Below are 24,634 nucleotides of genomic sequence, written 5' to 3'. Positions count from 1 at the left end.
ATATTTGTTAATAAATGAAATGAAGACATAAGGATATTCACTGTCATATTATAAATTTATGTACCTAAGTATTTCGTATCTTACCTTTTTTGATACTGAATATTCAATTATCTTTATATTTAATAAATTGCTTTTTATCATATAAATGAATTATGGGTTTTTATATAACAATTCGTCTAATAATTATTAAATAAAAAGTGAACTATATCAGAGTGTAGAAGTGATACTGAATAGGTTATTGTTGACATCAGGTATAAATTTTAAAGTTCTTAATAATGTTTAACTTAATATTTTATTTTTTTATTTTTATAGATACTACAATCGTCCCCAAAAAGATTATAATTATCATTTAATTAGAATAAATGAAATGGCATCACGATTGACATTAAAATTGCTATAAAAGTGAAACACCGGCAATTTCATTTCTTTTGTAATGGATGATGTAGAAGTTCCAATTTTTTACGACGATGAAGTTGATTTTGTGGAGCACGAATATTTACAAGATGTGGAATATGAATACGAATATGAAAATGTGGAAAGAGAAACGTTATTTGAATTATATCAATATTGTCTTCGACCTACTATTTATGATACAGTATCATATATATTGCCACTATTTATTTCTACTATAATATTTAGATTATGTGCATATTCTCGTAAGACATATTTTTATAAATGTACCTACGTATATGATAAAGAAATATAAATTTGGACAATTGATGTTTAATCTAATGTTGCAGGACATATATCACATAGAACTTTTCATATATTGTCAATGTTGATTGGTATATGTAATATTTATCGTTATGTAGCAGAATGTTTATATACATTACTAATACTTTGCACGATTTCATATATTACTTTACATATACCCAAAAAATATTGTAAATACATGGGCATATTTTTACCATCACTTTTTATTATAACATATTGGTAAGGTTTAGACAGTAACTACTTTAAATGTCAAAAATATATATGTATATGTAATCAATTTTCATCTATAATTTTTAACGTTTTTCAGTGAATTTACTATGTCATCTATAGTATGGCATAAAATACGGAGTGTAGTAATGACTATGGCAATGAAAACGATTAGTATAGCGATAGACCGATCTGATACAAATGATTTACCTAATATCTTTGCGTATATGGGATACATGTTTTGTAGTGTCACTTGCCTCTTTGGTCCATGGATATCATTTAAAGATTATATATCAATACGTTACACAACTCATCAAGTATGTACAATTGTTATTATTGTACATGTCATATATTTACTATAAATAAAATTAAAAATTTAATATTTTCTAATTTCAGGATAAATGGTGGATATTATATACTATTCAGCATGTATTCTTATCCTTGCTTTTTTTGTCTATTTCAAATTGTTGGGCACAATGGATGATCGCAGAAACTTCTTGGAAGTTAGTAAATATTATTATATATATTATGTGTTATAATATAATAAGTTTTAATATACTTTCATATTTTTAGATGGTTATTAGCTTATAGAGATGCATTATCTTTCAGAATGTCTCATTACTTTATTTCATATATAGCATCCAGTTTATTATTACTAGGAGGATTTCCATCTACATTAAGTACTGTAGTGAAACCATTAAAAATAGAATTACCACATTCACTTGTGCATGTTGTTATTTGTTGGAATATACCAATGCATTTTTGGCTAAAAACATGTACGTTAAACATCCAAACTATTTATATAATTCATACATATTTAAAATTCTATCATTAATAATTTTGAAAGTATTATATGTTTTTATATAAATTTTCAGATATATTCCGTCCCAGCATTAAATATTTGGGAAAGTTTGGAGCTGTAACAATGACGTATTTAACGAGTGCTCTTTTACATGGGTTAAATTTTCAGTTAGCAGCAGTTTTGCTTAGTCTTGGATTTTATACTTTTGTAGAATTTCAATTTAGATATATGCTTGCTAATATTTTTGATGCATGTGTTGCATCAAAGCAGTGCACCAAAAATAAATGTACACATGCATATAACATTCACAATTCATGGTGGGTGCTTTTAATAAACATGATGTTTTCTGGACTATCAATTTTTCATCTAGCTTATTTAGGTCTTATGTTTGATACATCTGAGTTACAAGAAACAGGATATAGTTACATTCATACTATTGAAAAATGGTCTCAACTTGGATTTGCTAGCCATTGGGTAGTATTTGCTACATACTGCATATATTTTTTGATCAGATAGTACTAATTGTAAGCACAAATATTTATTTTTTAACACATTTCTAATAATGAACACTTAATATTGTTTTTTGTATCAGTAATTCATGTACATCACATATATAACTTATTATTTAACTAAATTTGAATATAAATGTTATTCTTTTTTTAATAATTGTAATATTCAATATAAGCCGAAAAGTATCTAATAGATTTTTGTAGGAATTATCAACATAAATGAGACAAGCACAAGAATTCTAAAAGTTGTAAAATAGGTAAAATACATGGTTTTTAGTCGTATTAACCATATAACAACTATAAAGTATATTTGAATGTAAGTGTACATAAAGCATAATATCAAATAATTAGTAATAAATCAATATAAATAATATTATACTTAATGTCAAATAACGCTAAAAACTTTATGTATTGTTAAAAAAGACATCAGTGACATATATTATGCTATCAAGCTGATGAATATTATTAAAATTCAACATAATCATAATAGCGAATAAAAGTACTTTTTCAATCAAAATACAATAATGTCGTATTTTAATTTTTATTGCTCACAATGAATCATACAATAAAGAACATTATGTTTGTAATATTATGACATAATGTGCTGTATATTGCATTTAAATTAGAAACACTAAAGGAAAAAATGTTTTAGAATTACTTGTATCCTAGTTTTTAATAAAATATATGAAAAATTTTGTATCCAATATCGAATTGCGTATTTAAGGCAAAAATTGAAATTATATGTTCATACATACCTATTTCCCCTTTTCTTCATTTCTCTTTCTCATATAACACACTACATACTAGCAGAACATTATTTATAAACCAAATGATAATCAATTGAAATAGAATACTAACTCTTGTACACGTAAAGTTTCTCTAATATACTGCCGTGAGAGCATATTTTATGTTTTTAATATTAGCTGATCATGATATATACATAATTCTATATTCAACTATATAATTTACAACTGCAAAATTATACACGAAAATTTTGTACACGAGAGATATTTATAATTTTTATAAATAAATCAACTTCTTTTTTCTAGATAATGATGTTTGTGATCTATTCAATAACTTTTTAATTAACAAAAATGTACTTTCTTTTTAGCCTTAAATATTAATAACATACAATATGTTATTTTACATTAATAAAATATCTTTCCATTATATGTATATCAATAATATTTTTTCAAGAAGTGCGTTAATTTATTAAAATATTCATCAAATTTGTTTGTATATACACATTATACGTATATATACATATTATAAATTATGTATACAATTATATTTTTCTAAAAGATATCTGTAATTAAACCCTTCATATTTTCGACGTATTACATATTAGTACTGACATATTTACTAACTTGTATACATATTCTATTAATAAAAGGAATAAAACAATAATTCTATATAAATCGTACTATGTATCGTGCAGAATCATACACGAACACATTCCCTCATACGAGTATATTTCAGTTATTATTCTATTATCGACGCAATGATAAAGTTCACGCAATTCTTTTTACATATTTAAAAACTTAGGGATACAATAATATTTTTATAGTATTATTAAGCATATTTTTCAAAATATACTCTTATCAAATTGAGATTTTCAAATGTAGAGTAACATTATGTGGCAAAGAATACAGATAGCATTTAGTAAAGCAGTTTAAATAAAAATAGTAGACTATGAAGAAGTATAAAAGTCACGAAAAAATATTGATCAAGTTAGATGTTTTGTTTTGTAAATACTGTTATAATTAAGAACATCCAAAAGCAGTGATTTTTATCTAGAAAAAACAAAGCGTGAAAATATATAAACACTTATAACAGCAACAATTTATCACCTTATTTTTATATTTAACAGCATTTCGAATATTAAGCTTACATCCTCTATTTACACTCTATATAAGGCTACAAAATGAAAGTTAATATATATAACTGTATCCTCAGATTATTTGAAGAAATATGAAAGTTTAGAATTATTTTTAATTGGGTTTATATTAAACAAATGTAATAAAATTGTTAATAAACCAAATCGTTTTTTCAATATATTTTATTTCATTTGTTTAAACTATCTGTTTTTTTTCATGATAAGATATGATGACAAGAAGTTTGTATTGCAAAATAACTTTAATGATATTTTTGAAAACGGGTAGAAATAAATGACGTGATGCTGTGCAACTCAACAACTTTGTTTCATATAGCGGAGTCACACACTCATGTGTACCGGGGCTTAATAACATTTTCTACACGTTTTGTGTTAAAAACAATATAAAAAGGTAAAGATATAAAATAAGATAACCTGAAGACCCAGTTAAAATTGTTACATATCGTTAGTATAATTATACTGATCATATAACTTCATGTCATGTAGCACTTATATAAGTACTATACATAAATTGATCTCTCTTACATTAGGATTGCAATTTCTTATTAAAGAATACTATATAGAACAGTAATATGATTAGCACAATAACAAGTTTCTACAATCTATCTAGTTACAAAATTTATGATCATCACAAAATGTTGTTTTAATTTAAAGTTTAAAAATCTATTTAGTATACATAATATTCTTCTATAATTCAAGAATTATGTATGGGTGACTTTACCTTTTACATTAAGATAAATAAATTATGTTAATTACATAGTTATAAGTAAGAATGCACATATTGGGATTTTAAGTTTCTATTCATTTCATTATTTTTCTTATTGAATGTAATAAAACTTATAGTTCGTAAAAATAATTGCCACATAAATAAACATTAAAATCAAATTTAATAATTAATAATAATTCAAAATATCAAAAAAAGGAAATGATGATAAATGTTAATCGTTTTATACAAGTTTCTGTATACTAGTTCTTGATAACATATTGAAAAATGCTGATAACATGATTTAAAATAAATACAAAAATTCTACATAAGAGAGAAATTACCATTTTGACAATAGTTACTATTCTTTTAATAAAATCAAGTAATACATAAATTTATATTAAAAGAGTAATAAGTAGACAAAGTGGAAATTTTCGAATTTAATTATTTGAAGATATTTATCCATAATATTATTTTTTCTGACCAGCAGAAAGATAACATAGTAAATCAAATTTGATAAAATCATATTATTATATTTTTATTTTATTTATCGTTCAATGTGTCGCGAAATAAGGAAGAATCTTTAAAAGCCACAAAGAGAAAAAATTGTATGATTATGAGAAACTTATAATCCAACGTTTCAAATATAAACATAAAATATAACTACAAGAAACCATACCTAAACAACCTACCAGTGAACCATAGAAAAAACTATGATAGCAGCTGTAGATCTACTTGATCTTCGTTGATCGCGACAAAAACAATTGTTTGAATTGAAGATTGATGATTAGTATGATGTTTTTACTGAATGATTGAATTTAAACGATGAGATCTTCTGCGATGTCGAGGTGCTTGAGCTACCGGACTGTCTTCTCCAATGCCATTGAGAATATCGGTTAGTCATCTGATAAATGCAGTTTTATAACTTTTGGTCGTACGCGCACTGCAAGTCATAGAAAGAATAGAAGCAATTCGTTAGCAATTTTAGCGTTGCTTGTTATTTAAGCTTTAATTGTACATTATTTAATTTCACAGAATAAATGCTACATAAATTTGTATTCTTGTACTATTTAAACATGTTCTGTATTAGTTCAGCAAAAAGTTCTTATGTATAAAAGTTAATAAATATATCATTTCATTTTTAAAGTCTGATAGTCTCTTAACCTTTATACTGTGATATGACTATGGTTGAAGATAATAACACAACAAATACGAAAAAGAAAAATTAATTTTTTTTTAAATTGGAACATTTCCAAAGAGTTGAAAATATTAATTATGCAATGCAAAGGTTAAAAATTACTCTGTAATAAATTGAATAAATTTCTTGTCAATACATGCATATTTTAAATTAATAAAAAATTCATGCTGCATGCAAATTAATGTTAATGACAAATGTAAGGTTTATGTATATAGTTTTACATCTTTCTAAATATAAATATATACAATAAATTATGATTCCCAGATAAAGTAGACAATATATACAGCTAGTTATATGAAGTCTTGTTACAGTATTGTCTCATACAGTATTGTTCATTTTTAAATATAATATAATGTGGAAAAAAACTCATTTAAAAAGTGCAATCGAGAATTGTTTATGAAAAGAACTATATAACTGTTACTTAATTTGTTTAGCCTTTTGAAAGTAACAGTTACAAAGACTTACTGTCTTAGAGAATGATAGCGATTTACTCGATCTGCAGACCTGAGGATCATATTCATGCCTCGCTGCGGTTGTGTTATCAAATTGTTTGCGGACGAATTTGTCGATTGTGTTTCTGTGATACAAGAAGTTTTGATACTGGCCCTTGTCACTGGTTTTGATACAGGCATCGTAGTAACACGAGTAGTGGAAGATGTGTTGTTGCTGATATTGTGGAGCCTTGTTGTTGGTTTAGTAGACTTAATACGAGGCGGAGATGGTTCACATGTACTGCTGACTAGCCAACTGTTTCTATAATTTTTAGTATAAACTTTAAATAAATTATATATTGATATACTTTTAAATAAGTTCGTATTTACTTCTATGACATTTATCAGTTAAATTGCAAAGTAATCTAGCCAAAAGTGGAATGGGCAAAAAGATTAGTGTAAATAACTTGTGAATTTCTTTCTTTTTTAAATATATTGAATACATTTAACTAACCTTTTAGCAATAGTTGTCGTAGTAGATCTAGGGAGAAGTCTTTTTGTAGAATCTTTTTCTTTATTTCCAGTTAATGTATTAATTGTATTTTTCTGAGTTCTTGTTTGTAATAATGACCTTAAGTATGGACTGAAAGGATAATATTCATGTATTAACTACAACATTCTGTATTTTCACAATAAGTTAAATTGTATTATTATGATTTTTACTTTACTACTGTTGATGGTCTAGTAGTTGTGTTAAGAGAAGTATGATTTGTTGGTAATCGTTTTCTTTTAGCTTTAATTTGATTTAATTTATCACCCTGAGTTAAGGTTGTATATTTAGTTGTGCTAGTGCTTGCATGATCATCTAATGTAATTCCATCCACACAATGCATTATTCCCGAAACATTATCTTGCACCACATGAGCACTTTTTAAATTGGATAAGAATGATGTTTTCGGTCTACCAGTTATAGAATATATACCATATTCATGAATTGGATTTTCATTTTGAGGTTGTAGTGGCTCTTTTAATAAAGAATGAAGATATGCTTCTTTCCTAAAATATAAAATTATTAATCTTTCGGTGTCAAAAGATGGTACTATTTTTAAAACACAAGCTGTAAATATTGATATTTTAATAACGATGCATACTTTTCCAACCATTCCTGTTGATGTCCAATTACAGAACCTGGTCTACATATTCGTATCCATGCAATTGTTTCATGAGCTGTTAAGTGATAATGTTTCATAATGTAACAACCAATCAATGAACCTGTTCTACCAAGTCCTGCTCTACAGTGTACAGCAACAGCACCACTTGCATTCTCTGCTATTTTAAGAAATTGCCGCATGATTGAATCTGTTGGAGTTGAACCATCAATAAAAAACAAATCTTTATGATCAAATCCTGCATCCGTGAAGATTGAAGCATCATAAATTTTTTTATTAAGACGTATAATTGTAGTTACATTATTGTAATGGAAATATGTAAAATATGATTCTGGTGCATGAAGTGGATATCCTGTAAAAAAGAAAAAAATAAAGATAATAAATTATAGAAATGTAAAAAAGAATCATAGGTAGAATAGGTAAATTTATTTAAAACTTAACTTACCATTTTCTATTTTAAATTTAGCATAAGGACCACAAAATGCTATAAATTTACCAGGAACAATCCAATTTAAATCTCCATTTTCAACTCTTTCAAAATATTCATATTCCTTAACACAAAAATCTTGAAAATTAAAAAATCCAAGTTTGTGGCACTTATATATGGCACTAAGACATTCAATCAAAGATATTTCAAACCAAGGTGTACCAACAGAAGCATCCCGAAACATTATAAATGATGGATTGTCAGGACTACTATTTAAGCAATTATATGCTTCTTCTGCTGTATGTTTACAATATAATATCTAAAAAATATATACTAATGAATCTTATTTTTCTGAATATGTATAATAAATATATGTATTTAACAATGTGAATGAAATTAATATAATAACATCTTACTGCATAACTTCCTATAAGAAAAGCAGCATTGACTCTTTTTGATGGATCCATTGTTGTATAATGTACTATCTTTTTTCTTCTAAGAGTTACTGCTTTAAGTTTTTTATTAACCTTTTGACAATAATGATATAACATAGCAAGATTCAATGGACCAAAATCATCATAGAAATTTTCATAGATTAATTCATCATCGATACTGAAATAATGGATGTTTGGAGTACTCTTTGGCTTTGTCCTCAATGTTATAAAATATAATCGGTCTACAACATAAGCAAAAAAATATAAGTGATACTTTAAAAACATTTAAATAATACATTACTTGACATAAATTAAGTACTATAATAGCATATTATCATATATTTTTTTTAATTTCTTACCTTTTATGAACTCAGATGCACATACTAGTAAGTCATTTGTATCCTCCATCATTGGTTCTTATTTATTATCTGATATTGTGAATACCAACTGAGTAAGCCTGTCATCAGCGTAACCGATATAAGAAAGGATACAATTTAATTAACACAATCAGAGATCATAAATATAAACACACAGAAGGTTAGAATAGGTGTAGTAAAGGTAAACTGGATCCATCTAAGTACCTACACACGGTTACATTTGCATGGTATGTGTAATACAAACGAATTTATAATTATTATGACGTACGCGAAAATACGATATGTACTATATTAAAAAAATGTTTACTTACCTATGCGACCGTTACAAGATTCAAACTTGGTCAATGAAGAAATAATGATGGCTGATCAGTTACGTTGTTGAGTTCTTCCGGTTATATTGTATATTCAAATATACGATATTTCATAAGTATCATGCAACTTCTTTTTACTATTCAAATATAACCATTTTATAAAATATCAGCAAGATGTTTATTTTGTATATATATTAACATCATTACCCCCTATAAAAACGAAAAGTACTTTTCAAATACACTGCCATTTTCGTTCCCTTGTAATATCAAACTTTGATGACGACGTACGAATTCAATGTCTAGAACAAGAAACATTGTAGACGTTCACTAGTACTACAAATGCCTCATATAATATTTAAAAACTCTGAAGTTAATATACAATTAATGTTACATGTTTATAGCACAATTACGTCGTGATGATTTTCAGTTTTTATTTGGTGAGGACTAAATGATTATTTCATTAATTACAAAACAACGCACTCTGTTAAATAAAAATTCCCTACATTTTCCATAGTCACGCTATTATTTGAAATGAAGTTGACTTTATGCTTATCGATATATGCATAAGGTGCACGAAATTTTAAATCGTCTATACATATACGAAACATATATCTTCAATCTTCTTCGTTAGTTTAATCATCACTTGAATCTTCTTCATCCGGTAGAAATGATATGACAAGAAGAAAATTGGAATTCAAAAGCCAGGAAATAAACTGTTCAGAAAATTTTAAGTTTAATTATTAGCAAACGTAATAAATTAGTAATTTATCAAGAAATGTACCGTAGATGGTTGATCTTAAATAGCTCACGTCTTAAAAATAAATAATTCATAAATATTTTTGAGAACGTATTCTCATTCCCTGATTGACATGTTATACAATGTTGTCAAATACGATGATGGAACGTTTTCGTCTCGACTGGAGATAGAATCAGTCTGGAGGTAGAATGAAGCCAAGAAGAGGAGGAGGATTCTAGATTCAGGGAGGATCAAAGCAGAATCTCAAAATTAGTTTTTTAAAAGTTATTTTTGCATCCTAATAACCGTTTTCAATTTTTCACTCATTTTGTCAAGTAGAGCGGTTCAATGCTTAATAGTACCACCGTGTACGTGGTACACTACATGTGGAATAACTTTTAAATAAACGTTAAGTTTATAATACTATATATAAATTATCATTAGTCCTTTTTGAATTTGAATTAAAGTAATTTATATTTATATCGTTCACAATGCATTTTATCTAAAAAATGTTTACGTATTATTATGTTTTTATATTAAGTTATATGTTTAAACAAAAACGTGAAACAATTATTATAAATAATTGCTGTGATAATCTTTTCTGGTAGTGTAATACATCGCAAGCATAATTTAACTCTAACCAGTTATTATAACCACGATCATTTAAACATGTCTCGGCATTTGCTAGAAAAAACTGTTCGAAAATTGAGTCATGAAAAATCAACATGGAAAATCAACGAAGTTTGCGTTTTTGCGAGACAGACAGAGATGAGTAGAGTATCTCTGTCTCTGTGCAAGAGATTCATAGCATGTCACGCATGCACAGAACGCGAATCTTCTTGTCTTCCATCTTGATTTTTTACAACTAGTCACCGCTCAGTTTTCGGACGGTTTTCGCCAGCTTTTGCAGAGATGAAATTTTTTCTCTTCTTTTGGTGTATGAATGTTGAGAGCTGTTTATGTAATTGTGATTATAGCTACATTAGACATGTCGCCGTTAGTAACTAGAAGGCGGTTGTAGTTTGGAATAACGTTTTTGACATTCACTGAATGAAATTTGGACAGGAAAGGGGAAAAGATGGAGTGTAAAGAAGACATTCAGAGGGATATATTTTCGACAGAACGTATGATTTCCAAAACATTTATATTTTCTGAACCACATGTACTTAGTCCTCCTAGACCTGTTAACCCTGGGATTGATTTTGAACAAATATCAGATGCAGCCAATATTAGGAGAAATTCATTTACCTTTGCTATGCCAATTTTAGCAACGCAATCTCATAATCAAGATATATCCACTCTTCAATCGGATATATATGAAAAGCAATATAAGCCGAAAATATCAAGAAATTATTACAAACCAGCTGTTAATGTATTTGCTCAAGCACTTAAAGATACTGCAATGTTTGAGCAGTTAAAAAGAAATTCCAGGTCACAAGTTACTAAAATTAATCCAGAAAATTCAATAACATGCACAAATGTACCTCAATCATTACTTACAAAAGCAACAGCAAAACGATATTTTATTCAATTTGGGAATCTTTCAAAAATTACTATTCGTCCCAGAAAACAAATAATTACTGTTATTTATACTACTAAGGAAGAAGCAAATATAGCTTATAGTAAAAGTGGTGAATATTTAGGAGAAAAATTTAATGTAGAATGGACAAAATTATCCGTTCCACCAAAATCCCCTACAAAAAAGAAAGATTTACAAAAAAACAAGATTTACAATGTATCACAAATTGTATCTAATTTTTTTAAATCATCTGACGATGAAATTAAATCAGAGTTAGATGCTATGACAAATCTTGAGCATAATTTACATAGTAGAAATAATTTTGATGAGACTTTGGCTAAAAGACATAAAATATTACAGTCGAAAAGTATGTCAAAGTCATTTACAAGATTAGAGAAAACATCTGCAAAAGCTGAAAAACTTAAAGCTGAAAGTCAAATATCTGATTTATTACCAAATGCTAGTATCGAAGAATTACAAAATATAATTCAACAACCTGCATATACCTCTGAAGACAAGTATAAGGTATTAGAAGCAAGAGATCGACTTATAAGGATGAGACAAATTAAATCACATACATTAGCAGCAGCTAAAATAATGATTGGAACATGTCCTGATATGTGTCCTGAAAAAGAACGTTTAATGCGTGAGTCAAAAAGACAAGTGGCATTGTATGAACAGCTTGAAATCAATGAATATAGAATAAATCACATGGTTGCAGTTAAACAATATTCTAGATCTTCTGCAGATCAAGAAGAACCAATGGCACATGAATTGAGACCAGTAAAATCTTTAAAAATGACTATGAGTTATTTACTTCACGAGATAGTAAATCTTTGTGACCAACAGGGTACAAACTTGGGAGAATGGTATCATTTTTTATGGGATAGAACAAGAGGAATTCGGAAAGATATAACACAGCAAGAGCTATGTTGCATTGATAGTGTAGAGTTAGTTGAACAATGTGCTAGGTTTCATATAGTATGTTCAGAGAGACTTTGTGCAGAACAACCATCTGTTTTTGATAAAAAAATTAATTCTGACAATTTAACAAAATGCTTACAATCATTAAAGTACATGTATCATGATTTAAGAGTAAAAGAAATTAGCTGTAAAAATGAACCTGAATTTCGTGCATATATTATTTTATTGAATTTAAACAATGGCAATTTTATGTGGGATTTGCAAAGACTACCAAACAACATACAAAAATCATCAGAAGTCCAGTTTGCATTAGATACATATTCTGCTCTTGAGTCTAATAATTATTATAAATTCTTTAAACTTGTTCAGGAAACTACATATTTAAATGCGTGCATCTTACTCAGATATTTTTATCAAGTGAGATTAAAAGCATTATCAGTATTAGTCAAGGCTTATTGCAGGACTGCGTCGACAGCATATCCATTATATGAATTAATAGATACTTTAGGTTTTGAGGATGAAAATGAAGCTATATATTTTTGTGAACAAGTGGGATTAAATGTTTCAGAAGATGGCTTACATGTATTATTGAACAGACATAACTTTACCATGCCTGTATTACATATAAAACAAAAAAGAGCATGCAATTTAATAGACTCTAAAAGAATTATGCAACGTTTATCTATTGGAGAATGTATAGCAGGAGGAAAAATGCCAGAAAAAGCTTATAAGTATCATAAACCTCACAATAGTTTTGATTCACATGGTTACTTAATGCCTGATTCTATTAATGCAGAAGATCAAAATAAAAGTATTGTTTCTTCATCAACTGATCCATATGAGTTTATAGATGAAGATATAATGCACAATGAGCAATCCACATCAATGTCTGAGAAAAGTCAAAATAATAATGAAAATGTGCTTACTACTGAACACACAATTACATTAAAGACTGTTTCAACCACTGAAGCTAATACAAATCTTTTAGCCATGAAATCCAATGCTAATACCTCCTGTGTCTCTAAATCTCAGACACAAATAAATAAATTTCAAATAAATACAAATTCAAAATTAATAACATCAAAGATAGGAAATCAGAAAGATTCAAGGATATTTAGTTTTGTATCAGCACAACAATCAAATGAATCTTCCATTTTGTCTAATGTATCGAATGTAACACCAACAACTTCTAAAACTTCTAATTTATTCTCCAAGCAATTTGAACCTCCATCAGACAATGATATTGCAACAGTAACAAATAAAAGCATATTTTCAGGGATGTCACAAGGAAATATATATATGAAAAATCCTACATCTTCCACAGTATTTTCTAGTACATACTCGAATGTACAAACTATTTCAAAATCATCAAACATTGTAAATCCTGTAACTCTCATGGGTAAAACTATACCAAATGAAACGTCAAATTTCTTTGTAAAAAGGCAAGTTCCACAAGAAGAGAAAACTGGAAAGTTAAAATTAGAAGAACAAGAATCTATTAAAAGGATGCAAGAGATTAATGATATTGCAAAAGACATATTAAACACTTTAGAAACAGAACTAGTACAAGCACATTGTTCTGCTATAGTAAAGGAAGAAACAGATAAAATATATATTTACAACACTTTTAGCGAGGATATCAGTAATGAAATTTTTAACGAGGTAACTTCTGAAATTTGTGATAATTTATTACAGAAGGAAATTGTTAATGCACGAAAATTACATGAAATATCAGTGAAAATAAAAAATAGAGTAATTGTAAAATATTTCAATAAATGGAGATTTAATGCATTGAAGAAAAAACAACAAAGAACAGCATTAGAAAATACACCTGTATGGTTGCAAAAACATACTAGCGAACAATGTGCAAAATTATTGTACACTACGGAACAAGATTTAGTTATTAGAAGCATGTGCAAAAAGTACAAAGAGATAAGAGATATTAAATATTATTCTGAGTCTTTAGCACCAATTACTGTTATAATCCACATTGGTATTAAAGAACACTTGAAATCTTTAAACATTGACATACATTTCAATTGTTATTGGAAATTAATTATTTCTTGGCCAAACTTACATAACAAAACAATTTTATGGCATTATAAAAAAATAATGAATCAGTATCTTTGCCCTGAGGATTATTCTGCAGATCCTATTATAAAATTGTATCAACCAAATCAAAGTGAAACATTACATATTTGTATTAGACATTTTGAAGGCCTGATTAGTAATCATCATTTAATAGGATCAGATGCTCTTTTATTTGCAGCAGATGCTTCTGAAGAAATTAAATTTATTGTAAAACGTTTAACAAAAATTGTGTTATCCAGAGACAGGCTGATGCCTATACCACTTGTATTTCTTATTTTGGGTGACTCAACATTTCAAACTCAAGATAAAGAAATTATTTCTACTTTAGAACAATTTTTGAAATCTGGATATCTGTCAGTGTACACAATCATACATGAAAAAAATTTAAATGAGAAAACAATTTTAAATTTAACACAAAGTGCAATTCTTTGGTTGTCCATTAACAAATCACCTCAGAATCCACTAGAAATGGATTATTTACAAAATATTTATAATACTTGTTTAACAGAAGACTTATGGCTAAGGTATTGTAATTAAAGAATATTAATTATTATAAATTTATGTAATTTTTTATAACATTTTGTAATTTTTACAGAATATATGATAATTCGTTCTTCAATGAAAAATTATTACATGCTCTGGAGAAGCCTAAATTTATAATTGATTTACATAATGAAGCAGTTTCTCATGTAATAGACATAATCTTAGACCCTGAATCTTTTATGTATACAAAATTTGCTCCAGAGTTTAGAAAGTTCGTTAAAAATCACTATATGATGCCATGTAGTTATGAACATTTTGATGATGTTTGGAAAAGTGAAGAGTATAAAGCAAAATTAGAAAGAGTAATGTCTAGCTTTAAGTTGCCTCAGTGGAAGTAAGTAGTATCATAAATATTTTATATTATATTTAATACTGTTTTCATATTTAATTCAATTTATTAATATGTATTCTAGGTATCCATGGCCTATAAATAATAGTATCATACTTCGTCAATATATAACAAATTATTGTCAAGAAGCATTATTTACTTCTGGTGATGAAATATCTGATAATATATTGAGTAATCTGTTTATTACAACTGGAATTTCAACTGTGTCGAATTTTATCGATGTATTGTTATATGTTATTAAGCAAAAAATATATCTTCTTGCTAAAGATTTGAAAGTAATTTACAATAAGAATTATTTGAAATGTTTTCGAACTTTACCATGGTGGTTAAAGTCTAATCTATTAACCGAATATAAAATTGTACCAAAAAATATTAATGTTCAAGAGACTGAAAAAGAAAATAAGAAAACAATCGATATTAATGAACCAGCGGTAAAGAAACGGAAGTTAAATAAATTTCAAGAAAGCAAGTATGAACTTGAACCATTAGCAACGTTTTGTGAAAATAGTCGTAGTCAAGTAATGGAAGTGCACCATATTTCAAAAAAAATTGAAAATCGTTTGAAAGAACATCAAGAACAATGCTACTTACTTGAAGAAAAGTTAAAGAACGCTTTGTTAAATGAAAAGAAGTATGTGTGATAAGTTGTAATGTATAAAAAAGTTAAAATTATTTTGATCTTTAAAAATATCTACAATATTTCAGAAACTGTGTTTATAGTATTATACAAATAATAATGTATTCATGTATATAAGCAATATATAGAATAAGACTGGAAATATTGTATTGTATGGTACACAGAAAGTGTGATTCCTTATGTAAAAATAAATCAAAATGTGTAGATAATTTTTTTACTAAAGGTTTAATTTCCTAGAAAATCGATTTTGCATTTGCCCTATCTTTTATATCATAGCTAAGATATGATTCAGATAGATAAGATAGTACACAATAAATTTTCAACATCAACTGCCTTGAAAACTTTTTTGGATATTAAGCATCTTTTCTGAATAGAATGTATATGTAATAAGTGCGGATAAAGTAAAAATATTTAAAAACTGTAAAATAATTCTGGAATTATAAAAATGCATACACTTTATAATGTCTTACATATATTCTCGTTGTGATTATTTATAGATTAATGTAAAAATTAAAAAGTTAATGTATTTACATAAATAGAAATTGATTGATTTTTATTTGTTTTCCTATATATTTCATAAAATAATCATATAATTTACAATCTTATGACAGTTCCAATTTATAAAGCAATTTTTATAATTAAAATAATAATATGAATTTCAATTTGAATTTTCAGAAACTTTTATATTACATCTTTTTTTGTAAAAACTTTTATATATTTAATTTAAATCTAAATATATTATATTACACATAAAAAATAAAAATATAAATAATCGTAAATTTATTTCAAATTATTTTCTGTTCAACAAAGTTGATTACTGTTCTATGTTCATCGTGGTTCATTCTTGAAAATGCTCCTTGATTCGTAGTGCGGCCTCTATTGGAGAATTATTATACAAAGACTTTTAAATTTTAACGGACTTTGTAAATATTGAGTACCTTTAGCTAGTACTTATTTACTCATTCGTTTAAAATCCATTGAGTTGTGTGAATGGAGAATTTGGTGTTTCCTAACGCGGCATTATAATATTTTTTCATAATTCTATATATTAATGCTTCTTTTCGTTTTACAAGTAAATTTGTCGTTTAATAAATCTTAACTAGAAGTCTAATAATTTAATTGCTTAAAATGCAATAATATTACAAAGTATTTCATATTTTTAAAATAAATCATTATTGGTTAATTTTAAACATTTTCATCATGTCTCACTTAAAATATATGAAAGAAATAAATAATCTAACTCGCATGGATGAAACTATTAAGGGGCCACTTCCGCGTTGGCAGAAAAAATGTTTAGAAACATCAAATTCCAGGTACTACTTTATTAATTCATATTTATTTTATTATTAGAAGCAAAATAAAATATATTTTATTACTAAAATAATTCATGTGTACAGTGTCAACCTTAGTATTAATTCATCACGAAAAATTACGAACGGATCATTTGCAAATAGTACTACAGGAAAAACACCAACGAAAAAGAGTGACACTCGAATGAAGAAAACACCATCTAAAACTTCTAAGAAATCTCCAAGTATGAAGTCACTTTTATAGTTTAGAATATCTATAATATAGAAATAGAGTAATTGTTGTCTACATATATAAATAATATATAGTGATATATAGAAACAGTTCTACATAGTTTTTTAAATATTATCTAATTAGGTCGTGCTTCTACACCAGCTAAGACACCTAGTGGTGGTGATAGATTTATTCCTTCAAGAGCAACTACTAATTTTGATCTTGGTTATTATAAGGTAAATGTATATTATTTAATATAAATTTTATTATCTTGATATAGTAGATAGCAATATTTTAAATATAAAATCTTTCAATTTCAGATTCAACAACAACCAAATACAGAAAAAAATGAAGAGAAAGTAGACAATATAAGTCCTTCCAAAAGGGAAATGCAACGACTCATGGGAGAAAATTTACATGGTGGTGATATTAATCAGATGAGAGTTTTGTCTTATCAAAATAAAGCACCAGCCCCTCCAGAGGGTTATCAAAATCCATTGCGTGTTGTGTATAGCCAAAGTAAAACACCAGCAAGCATAAAAGCTTCTACAAGATATATACCACAAACTCCTGATAGAATACTGGATGCTCCAGAAATTGTTGATGATTATTGTAATATATGTTTAATATATAGATGTTTAATATATATTGTTACCAAACAATTATGAAAATTTGGAAACATTTCAGATTTAAATTTAATTGATTGGTCGGAAAATAATATTCTAGCTGTAGCATTAGGTGCTAGTGTATATTTGTGGAATGCAGCAACAGGGACTATTGAACAGTTGCTTGAATTAAGTGGCAATGATTATGTTTGTTCTGTTGCATGGATTCAAGAAGGTCCCTATTTAGCTGTAGGTACTACAGTGGGAAATACAGAATTATGGGATTGTAGTCAAATAAAAAGAGTACGTGTAATGAATGGTCATGCGGCCAGAGTAGGTTCTCTTTCTTGGAATTCACATGTTTTGACGAGTGGTTGCAGGTATGAAATTTCATAATACATATTGATGACAAAATTTTAATTATACCCTTTATATAGAGCAGGACAAATAGTACACCATGATGTTAGGCAAAGGGATCACTTAATATCAACAATTAATGCACATGCTCAAGAAGTATGTGGTTTAAAGTGGTCACCTGATGGAAAGTATTTAGCAAGTGGTGGTAATGATAATATGCTTCAAATATGGCCATCAATCTCTGTACAAAGTCATACAAACACACAACCAATTTATTCATTAAATCAACATCAAGCTGCTGTAAAAGCACTTGCATGGTGTCCTTGGCAGAATAATATTCTTGCTAGTGGAGGTGGTACTGCTGATAGAACTATACGATTTTGGAATTGTAATACAGGTGAAGAAAGCATCAATTGTGTATATTCATTGTACACAGTAAAACCAACAGTAATAACAATTCTAATGAAATCAAAAATCTTTTTACAAATATTTATTCAACAGGTGCATGTTTAAATATGGTAGATACGAAGTCACAAGTATGTTCTTTGCTTTGGTCTACAACGTATAAGGAGATTGTATCTGGTCATGGATATGCACAGAATCAGTTAACAATCTGGAAATACCCCGCAATGACGAAGGTCGCAGAACTTACAGGTCATTCTAGTCGCGTTCTACATTTAGCAATGTCTCCAGATGGTACTACAATACTTAGTGCAGGAGCTGATGAAACCTTAAGATTATGGAAATGTTTCCTACCTGATCCACACAAGAAGAAAGATACGAATGAAATAAAATCTGTTGCGTCTAGACTTAAGCAATCGATTCGATAATATTTTTATACTAACAGACGAAGTAATTTACTTCTATATATTACTTCTTAATCAAATAAATGACTAATAACTCGTATTTTAATAAATGTGAAAAATAGTGATATAATTTTTTATGTTATTATTTATTTTTTTATTAATATATTTAAAATAAAAAATCAATATTCATAACTTAAAATCCCGTCGCAAAATGGTTGTTACCCACGTGCATTTATGTATAGACGGCGACTCCATTATTTAGACGAATTATGGATAGAAATCAAAATGGCGTCAAAGTAAGGTGTAAAATACGCTAAAAAGCTCAACTTTACATATATATAACTTTCGACCTGTAGATTCTTAAAATTAAGACTTGCATTTTTAGATTCTATGCATTGAAAACTATCATAATATATAATAAAAGTCAATAATTTTATGTTCTCTAAACTGAAATAAAGCCAAAGTAAATTTGAAACGAGTATCTGAAATAAGTATCGAAATATTTTTAAATTAGAGATTTAGTTTAGTTTGTTTTTCTTCCTTCGGGTCAGTAATTGAAAAAAGCATAACACTGAAAAGAACTTCTTGCCTTTATCTTTTGGCATCTCTTCCTTCTTTTTTTTGGTATCTTTTTACCCTTTTTCTTTGTCTTTGGTTGATTTATAGTTTTAAGTGGCTTCCGAATCATCATAAACCGCGTTAAAAATAAGCACAATACAACTACGAAGAAATGAAGTTGCAGAAGTGCCAGTTGAAAATCGACCGGAATTCGGATTCAAACTGCGGTGAAGGGCCGAGAAGAGTGAGAGCTACTCGGTTACGAGTTACGAATCTAAAGCTCCAGCCTCTGCCCAGTTCCAGCTAACCGTGTTAGCACGGTTCTTTTAATTTATATGTTGTTTTTGTAAAAACATTTGACATGAAATGAAATAAATAACATTGTTGGAATTTTTATTCTTTTTAATTAGACTGTAAAAAATTGGCAAAAGGAAAAATATAGTAAATAATAAACTCTTTTGTTTAATTTATTCTCACATTATGTACTTCCTAAATTCTTTCTACTGCTAGGTAAAGATGAAAGTTGTAGTAAATCTCCCCACCTTTCGAGTGCCAACGCCGACATTAAACTTTACAGATCACCTCTTCAAGAAAATGATTTAATTAAACAAGATATAGGTAGTTTGTGTTAAAATAGAATATAGCGATAGTTTAGATACCTTCTCTTTAAAACTTAATATTAAAGCGTTAATATAATTTCTTTTTTATCAAATAAATTTAAATATAGTATATAAGCTATTGTATAAACAGAGAGGAAATACTAAAGATTTAACAACAGTTTTCTTGGTAAATCTGCCTTGAAAACATTTTCACTATATAAATCTTCATAATTGGTTTTAAAAGAAATGGATGAAGGAAATTCTAAGACTGTGTCATTGAAATCACAATGTAAATATATTGATCAAATGTTTTCTTCAGAAAATGTGAAAGATGATAATGAACATGATTGGTGGGCAAGTGATAGTGGATCAAGTACTGGTTCATACTATTCAGATACAGATAGGTAACTAACTTTTTAGCCGTTTTTATATTATTAGAATATACCATTATTATGCAATTTTACAATTGTTATAAATTGTTATATGTAGTTCCACAGCAGAATGGGAATCAGAAATTAACCCTAACGGAGAACTAATTTATATAGAATCTCTAGTAGACAATATAAATGATGAACAATTTTCATTCAATGAAACAAAACTTGATTCTCAGCCAGAATTGATACGACGACGTAGTACTAGAGCTGGAAAACTTATGCGACTTATAAGACGTAAGGAGAGTAAACGTTTGAGCACAAGAAATAAAAAAGGCAATTTCAATATCACAGTAAACAATATTGGAAATTCGGGAAAAGATGGAACTACAATTAAAGAAGTCACTTTTAGAGATTTTCAAGTAAATGATTGCAATTAAAATTTGAGCATTCCCAATAATAATAATACTATACTTTATATAAAAATTTATTTTGTGAATTTTGCAGGCAGGTGAAATTCGCGAAGTTATACTATGGGTTGATCCAGATAGACGACATAAACTGGGAAGAAGAGCCACATTGTGTGAAGCATATTTTGGAATTATCCCAGGTGTTTTTTCAGACAAAACACGTATCATGGTTGCTGGATTTATACCAGATGGAGAAGCAATGAAAAATAAAAATATTAAAATTGGAGATTGGCTACGAAGTGTGAATTCAAATAATGTTACATATCAAAATTTGGATCACATATTATCTGAAATAACTGTTTCAACAAATGTAAGAATTAAAATCTAGTACATATTATAAATTTATATTGTTATTATCTTGTGAAAATATAAAATACTTTATCATAATCAATTTTCATTTTTTGTTTAGGTAACATTAGAATTACAAAGAGTTGCAGGTGTTGATGTTACAGCAACATTGTCTGGATTAAATTGTCCTAAAGTAATTACAATTTTAGATAATATATATATAATTTAGAGAATTTATAGAACTAAAAGCATGATGTTTTCTGTCATTAGCAATCTGTATTGGTACAAAGACTGTTGAATAAAGAGGAAAGTAAAGATTTAATGCATTCAATAGTAGATTATCCACTTGGTGTATTATATCTACAAACCACAGAACTTTCAGAAGTGGGACCTGAACTACAAGGTGTTTTATATGCATTTCCTCGGTCCGAAAGCAAAAATATGCATTCTATTTTGTGCACAGCAAGAGGAGCTTTTATAACCCTTAATCATTTACTACCAGGAATTGGAGGCCTACAACCTACAAGGTATAATTGAATGGTTTTATTACTCCATATAAATACATAATCTTTATAACATATATGCAATCATATTTTATAGTACAACTTTTATAGTACAACAATACAGATAGCAGAAGAGGAAATTCATGTTGTATACACACCTCGAAATGATGAACTATTTTTAATGGCATTACCAAAAAAATGGTAGACTATAATTTATATAAGAATAAATAAATATAAATATACATATGTATTCGGTTTAAATTGTTTTTAATATTTCTAGTTGTAGCCTTGAAGAAGCTGTCAATTTATCATGTGATATAGTGAGAACATTAGAATTTGCATATCAGTCACTGAAAAAATGTTTCACACCTGAAGAAACTCATTCTTCTTTAGATCATTTCTTTATTTTAGTTATTGAACGATTATTAGACATAAAGAGTTATGCAAACAATGCAGGATTAACCACCTCATGTATGGAGATTCATAATGATATTGAAAGTATGGAAAGTTACAAATTTACAAGCACCTTTTCAGTTGCAAATTTTATAGAGTTATCAAGAGATGCACAAATTCAAATTGATGCAGCTTTAAGTGAAATGGAAGCCATGGATTACAGAGATTGGGTATGTATTGTATAATGAAATAATAAGAGAAAATAAATAATGATGAAAAATAATATTATGCTTTCAGAATGAAGATCCTATGGACTGTCAAAGGTTATATACAATTTTGGGTAGTTGTATTTATCATAAACATTATCTTCTTGGATCTCATTTAACACACAGTGATTTAATTGAAGTAGAATCTTATCTTAGGCAAAATTGTATTTTAAATTTGATAAATAACGAACCTGTAAAGAGTCTTGTTATTTGGAAAAAAGTATATCCTTCTTCATGTAATCGTAACGATATAGAAAACAAAAATAATCAACCATTTGTTCTCAATGGAAAATGGTACTTACTCGTTGTTGGTTATGGACATGATTTATTAGCAGTTCTTCTAGAATCTGGTGGATGTACTGCAAAGTAATTTTTTATAGCTTCTATTATACTTTTTATTGACTTAGTCATTCTCTTAAAACTTTTGTATGCATCATTTAAAAATGTTTCTATAGATGCAGCGAAACTATAGGTCCAGATATATTTTATGTAGAAGAAGCTCAGGAGACTTTAAAGCATATACAAAAAATAGGGGTAACAACATTAGCAGCTAAATGGATTTCATCAAATACTAGACCTGAAGTAATAACTTATGAAGATCCTGTGCCTGTAAAACCATCATCTAGTATCGCTGAGAATATTTTAGGTCTCATAAAATCAACAGATGTGCAAAATTTATCTGTCAAACCACCTCATACTTTAAGTATTAACAAAAGATCTCAAGAAATACCTTCAATTCTAAAAAAACGTAATACAGAAGAATGTCCTGTAATTTTAGGATCAGGTAAATAAAATTATTTGTTTTTATTATTTTCGATTATGTAGTATACATATAGTATACATGTAATAATATGTACATGTAATACAAATTTTAAAAAAATACAATTTTATCTTACTTTAGTATACTCTTTGCATACGTCAGAGGATTCATTAAGTCAAGGAACTGGTGGAATTAGTGAAATAAGCGATGAAGCATTGCCTATATTAGGAAGACGAGCAACAAGAGAGAAAATTGTTAGTAGATCAAGATATTCTGATGATAGCGATTCTGATCTTGATGTGTATAAGGTAATCAATATAATAAATTTATTAAAATATTTGTTCTCCATTATTCTGTTATCTTAGACAATTTACATAAAGTATATTATTGTAGAATGATTGTCGAATGTTAAATATGGACATATCTAATATAAGAGAAAATTTATTAAATCAAGCTGAATATTTAGTACCAAAAGTATTGACAGTGGGTGATAAGAATTATTTATATCATTATATACACTTGGACATGATTGAAGGAATTCTTCTATCCTCAAACCCACTAGAACATTTAGCAAAAAATCCTAATTTCCTTATTAATTTTAATAAATGTGTTCATATTATTCATAAATTGCTACATAATACAGTAAGATTTAAAACTATGTTAAACTCAGATGTGGACAAAACTGTCATTAATAAGAGTTTAATTGCTGTTAAGGAGCATGGAGTGTTATTTGAATGGGAAAATTTAACTTATTGGGTTGTTGGTCGATTATATACAACTCCCCATCCAAAGGAGTTGTATGTATGTTATCAGGATTCTGCACCACAAAATTTAATTGAAATAGCATTTAAATTACATTCATTACACACGCTAACATAAGTTTTAGTCCTTTTAAAATGTCTTCATTTCTTAAAATTTTTAAAAATCAATAACATTTTACTATTTTATTAATGTTAAATATTTGATTTAAAAAAAACAAATTTTTTCTTCTTTAGATATTTTAATTGTTTTTTTATTCATATGTCTTAAGAGATTTTAAAAAATATAGAGCATTAAATACTTTTATTTTTTATAATTATGCAACATTTATAAAATATGATATTACATGTACATTTATATCATTTATGTAAGTTTGCACAAAATATTAATCATTATAATCATT

At 27.5% G+C, this 24,634-nt stretch overlaps 5 protein-coding genes across 6 annotated transcripts; 4 read left to right on the top strand and 1 right to left on the bottom strand.

Annotated features, from left to right (window-relative positions):
- Positions 1–187: 187 nt before the first annotated feature.
- Positions 188–2,749, top strand: LOC117211587 (protein-serine O-palmitoleoyltransferase porcupine). Its single transcript, XM_033455613.1, has 7 exons — positions 188–251; positions 313–656; positions 741–933; positions 1,022–1,238; positions 1,318–1,424; positions 1,495–1,697; positions 1,797–2,749. Exons 2-7 carry the CDS (start codon positions 434–436, stop codon positions 2,237–2,239), a joined length of 1,386 nt encoding a protein of 461 aa, XP_033311504.1. The 5' UTR covers positions 188–251; positions 313–433; the 3' UTR covers positions 2,240–2,749.
- Positions 2,750–4,273: 1,524 nt separating this feature from the next.
- Positions 4,274–9,672, bottom strand: LOC117211585 (dual specificity protein phosphatase CDC14C-like). 2 transcript variants are annotated; one of them, XM_033455611.1, is made up of 9 exons: positions 9,177–9,672; positions 8,848–9,069; positions 8,471–8,730; positions 8,073–8,373; positions 7,610–7,979; positions 7,182–7,514; positions 6,973–7,101; positions 6,532–6,780; positions 4,274–5,772 (listed from the first exon to the last, which is right to left on the bottom strand). In XM_033455611.1, the coding sequence occupies exons 2-9, from the start codon at positions 8,897–8,899 to the stop codon at positions 5,730–5,732; spliced, it is 1,737 nt and encodes a 578-aa protein (XP_033311502.1). In that variant the 5' UTR covers positions 8,900–9,069; positions 9,177–9,672; the 3' UTR covers positions 4,274–5,729. The 2 variants fall into 2 exon arrangements, with proteins under 2 accessions (XP_033311502.1, XP_033311501.1); XM_033455610.1 differs by having other exon boundaries at positions 5,730–5,772; positions 6,493–6,780.
- Positions 9,673–10,990: 1,318 nt separating this feature from the next.
- On the top strand, positions 10,991–16,187 carry LOC117211583. The gene is made up of 3 exons (XM_033455608.1): positions 10,991–14,970; positions 15,042–15,323; positions 15,403–16,187. The coding sequence occupies exons 1-3, from the start codon at positions 10,991–10,993 to the stop codon at positions 15,977–15,979; spliced, it is 4,839 nt and encodes a 1,612-aa protein (XP_033311499.1). The 3' UTR covers positions 15,980–16,187.
- A 744-nt stretch (positions 16,188–16,931) lies between these two features.
- Positions 16,932–19,392, top strand: LOC117211586 (cell division cycle protein 20 homolog). The gene is made up of 7 exons (XM_033455612.1): positions 16,932–17,288; positions 17,373–17,509; positions 17,641–17,732; positions 17,817–18,108; positions 18,184–18,481; positions 18,539–18,855; positions 18,960–19,392. The coding sequence occupies exons 1-7, from the start codon at positions 17,176–17,178 to the stop codon at positions 19,286–19,288; spliced, it is 1,578 nt and encodes a 525-aa protein (XP_033311503.1). The 5' UTR covers positions 16,932–17,175; the 3' UTR covers positions 19,289–19,392.
- An 866-nt stretch (positions 19,393–20,258) lies between these two features.
- Positions 20,259–24,393, top strand: LOC117211584 (protein inturned). Its single transcript, XM_033455609.1, has 11 exons — positions 20,259–20,825; positions 20,911–21,214; positions 21,300–21,572; positions 21,672–21,743; positions 21,821–22,077; positions 22,165–22,254; positions 22,334–22,676; positions 22,744–23,078; positions 23,168–23,496; positions 23,614–23,780; positions 23,866–24,393. The coding sequence occupies exons 1-11, from the start codon at positions 20,668–20,670 to the stop codon at positions 24,349–24,351; spliced, it is 2,814 nt and encodes a 937-aa protein (XP_033311500.1). The 5' UTR covers positions 20,259–20,667; the 3' UTR covers positions 24,352–24,393.
- The last annotated feature ends 241 nt before the right edge of the window (positions 24,394–24,634 follow it).

This window comes from Bombus bifarius, unplaced genomic scaffold (assembly GCF_011952205.1).
Source record: "Bombus bifarius isolate JDL3187 unplaced genomic scaffold, Bbif_JDL3187 scf7180000008239, whole genome shotgun sequence".
Taxonomy (NCBI): domain Eukaryota; kingdom Metazoa; phylum Arthropoda; class Insecta; order Hymenoptera; family Apidae; genus Bombus; species Bombus bifarius.
This window is presented reverse-complemented; position numbering and strand designations above follow the sequence as displayed.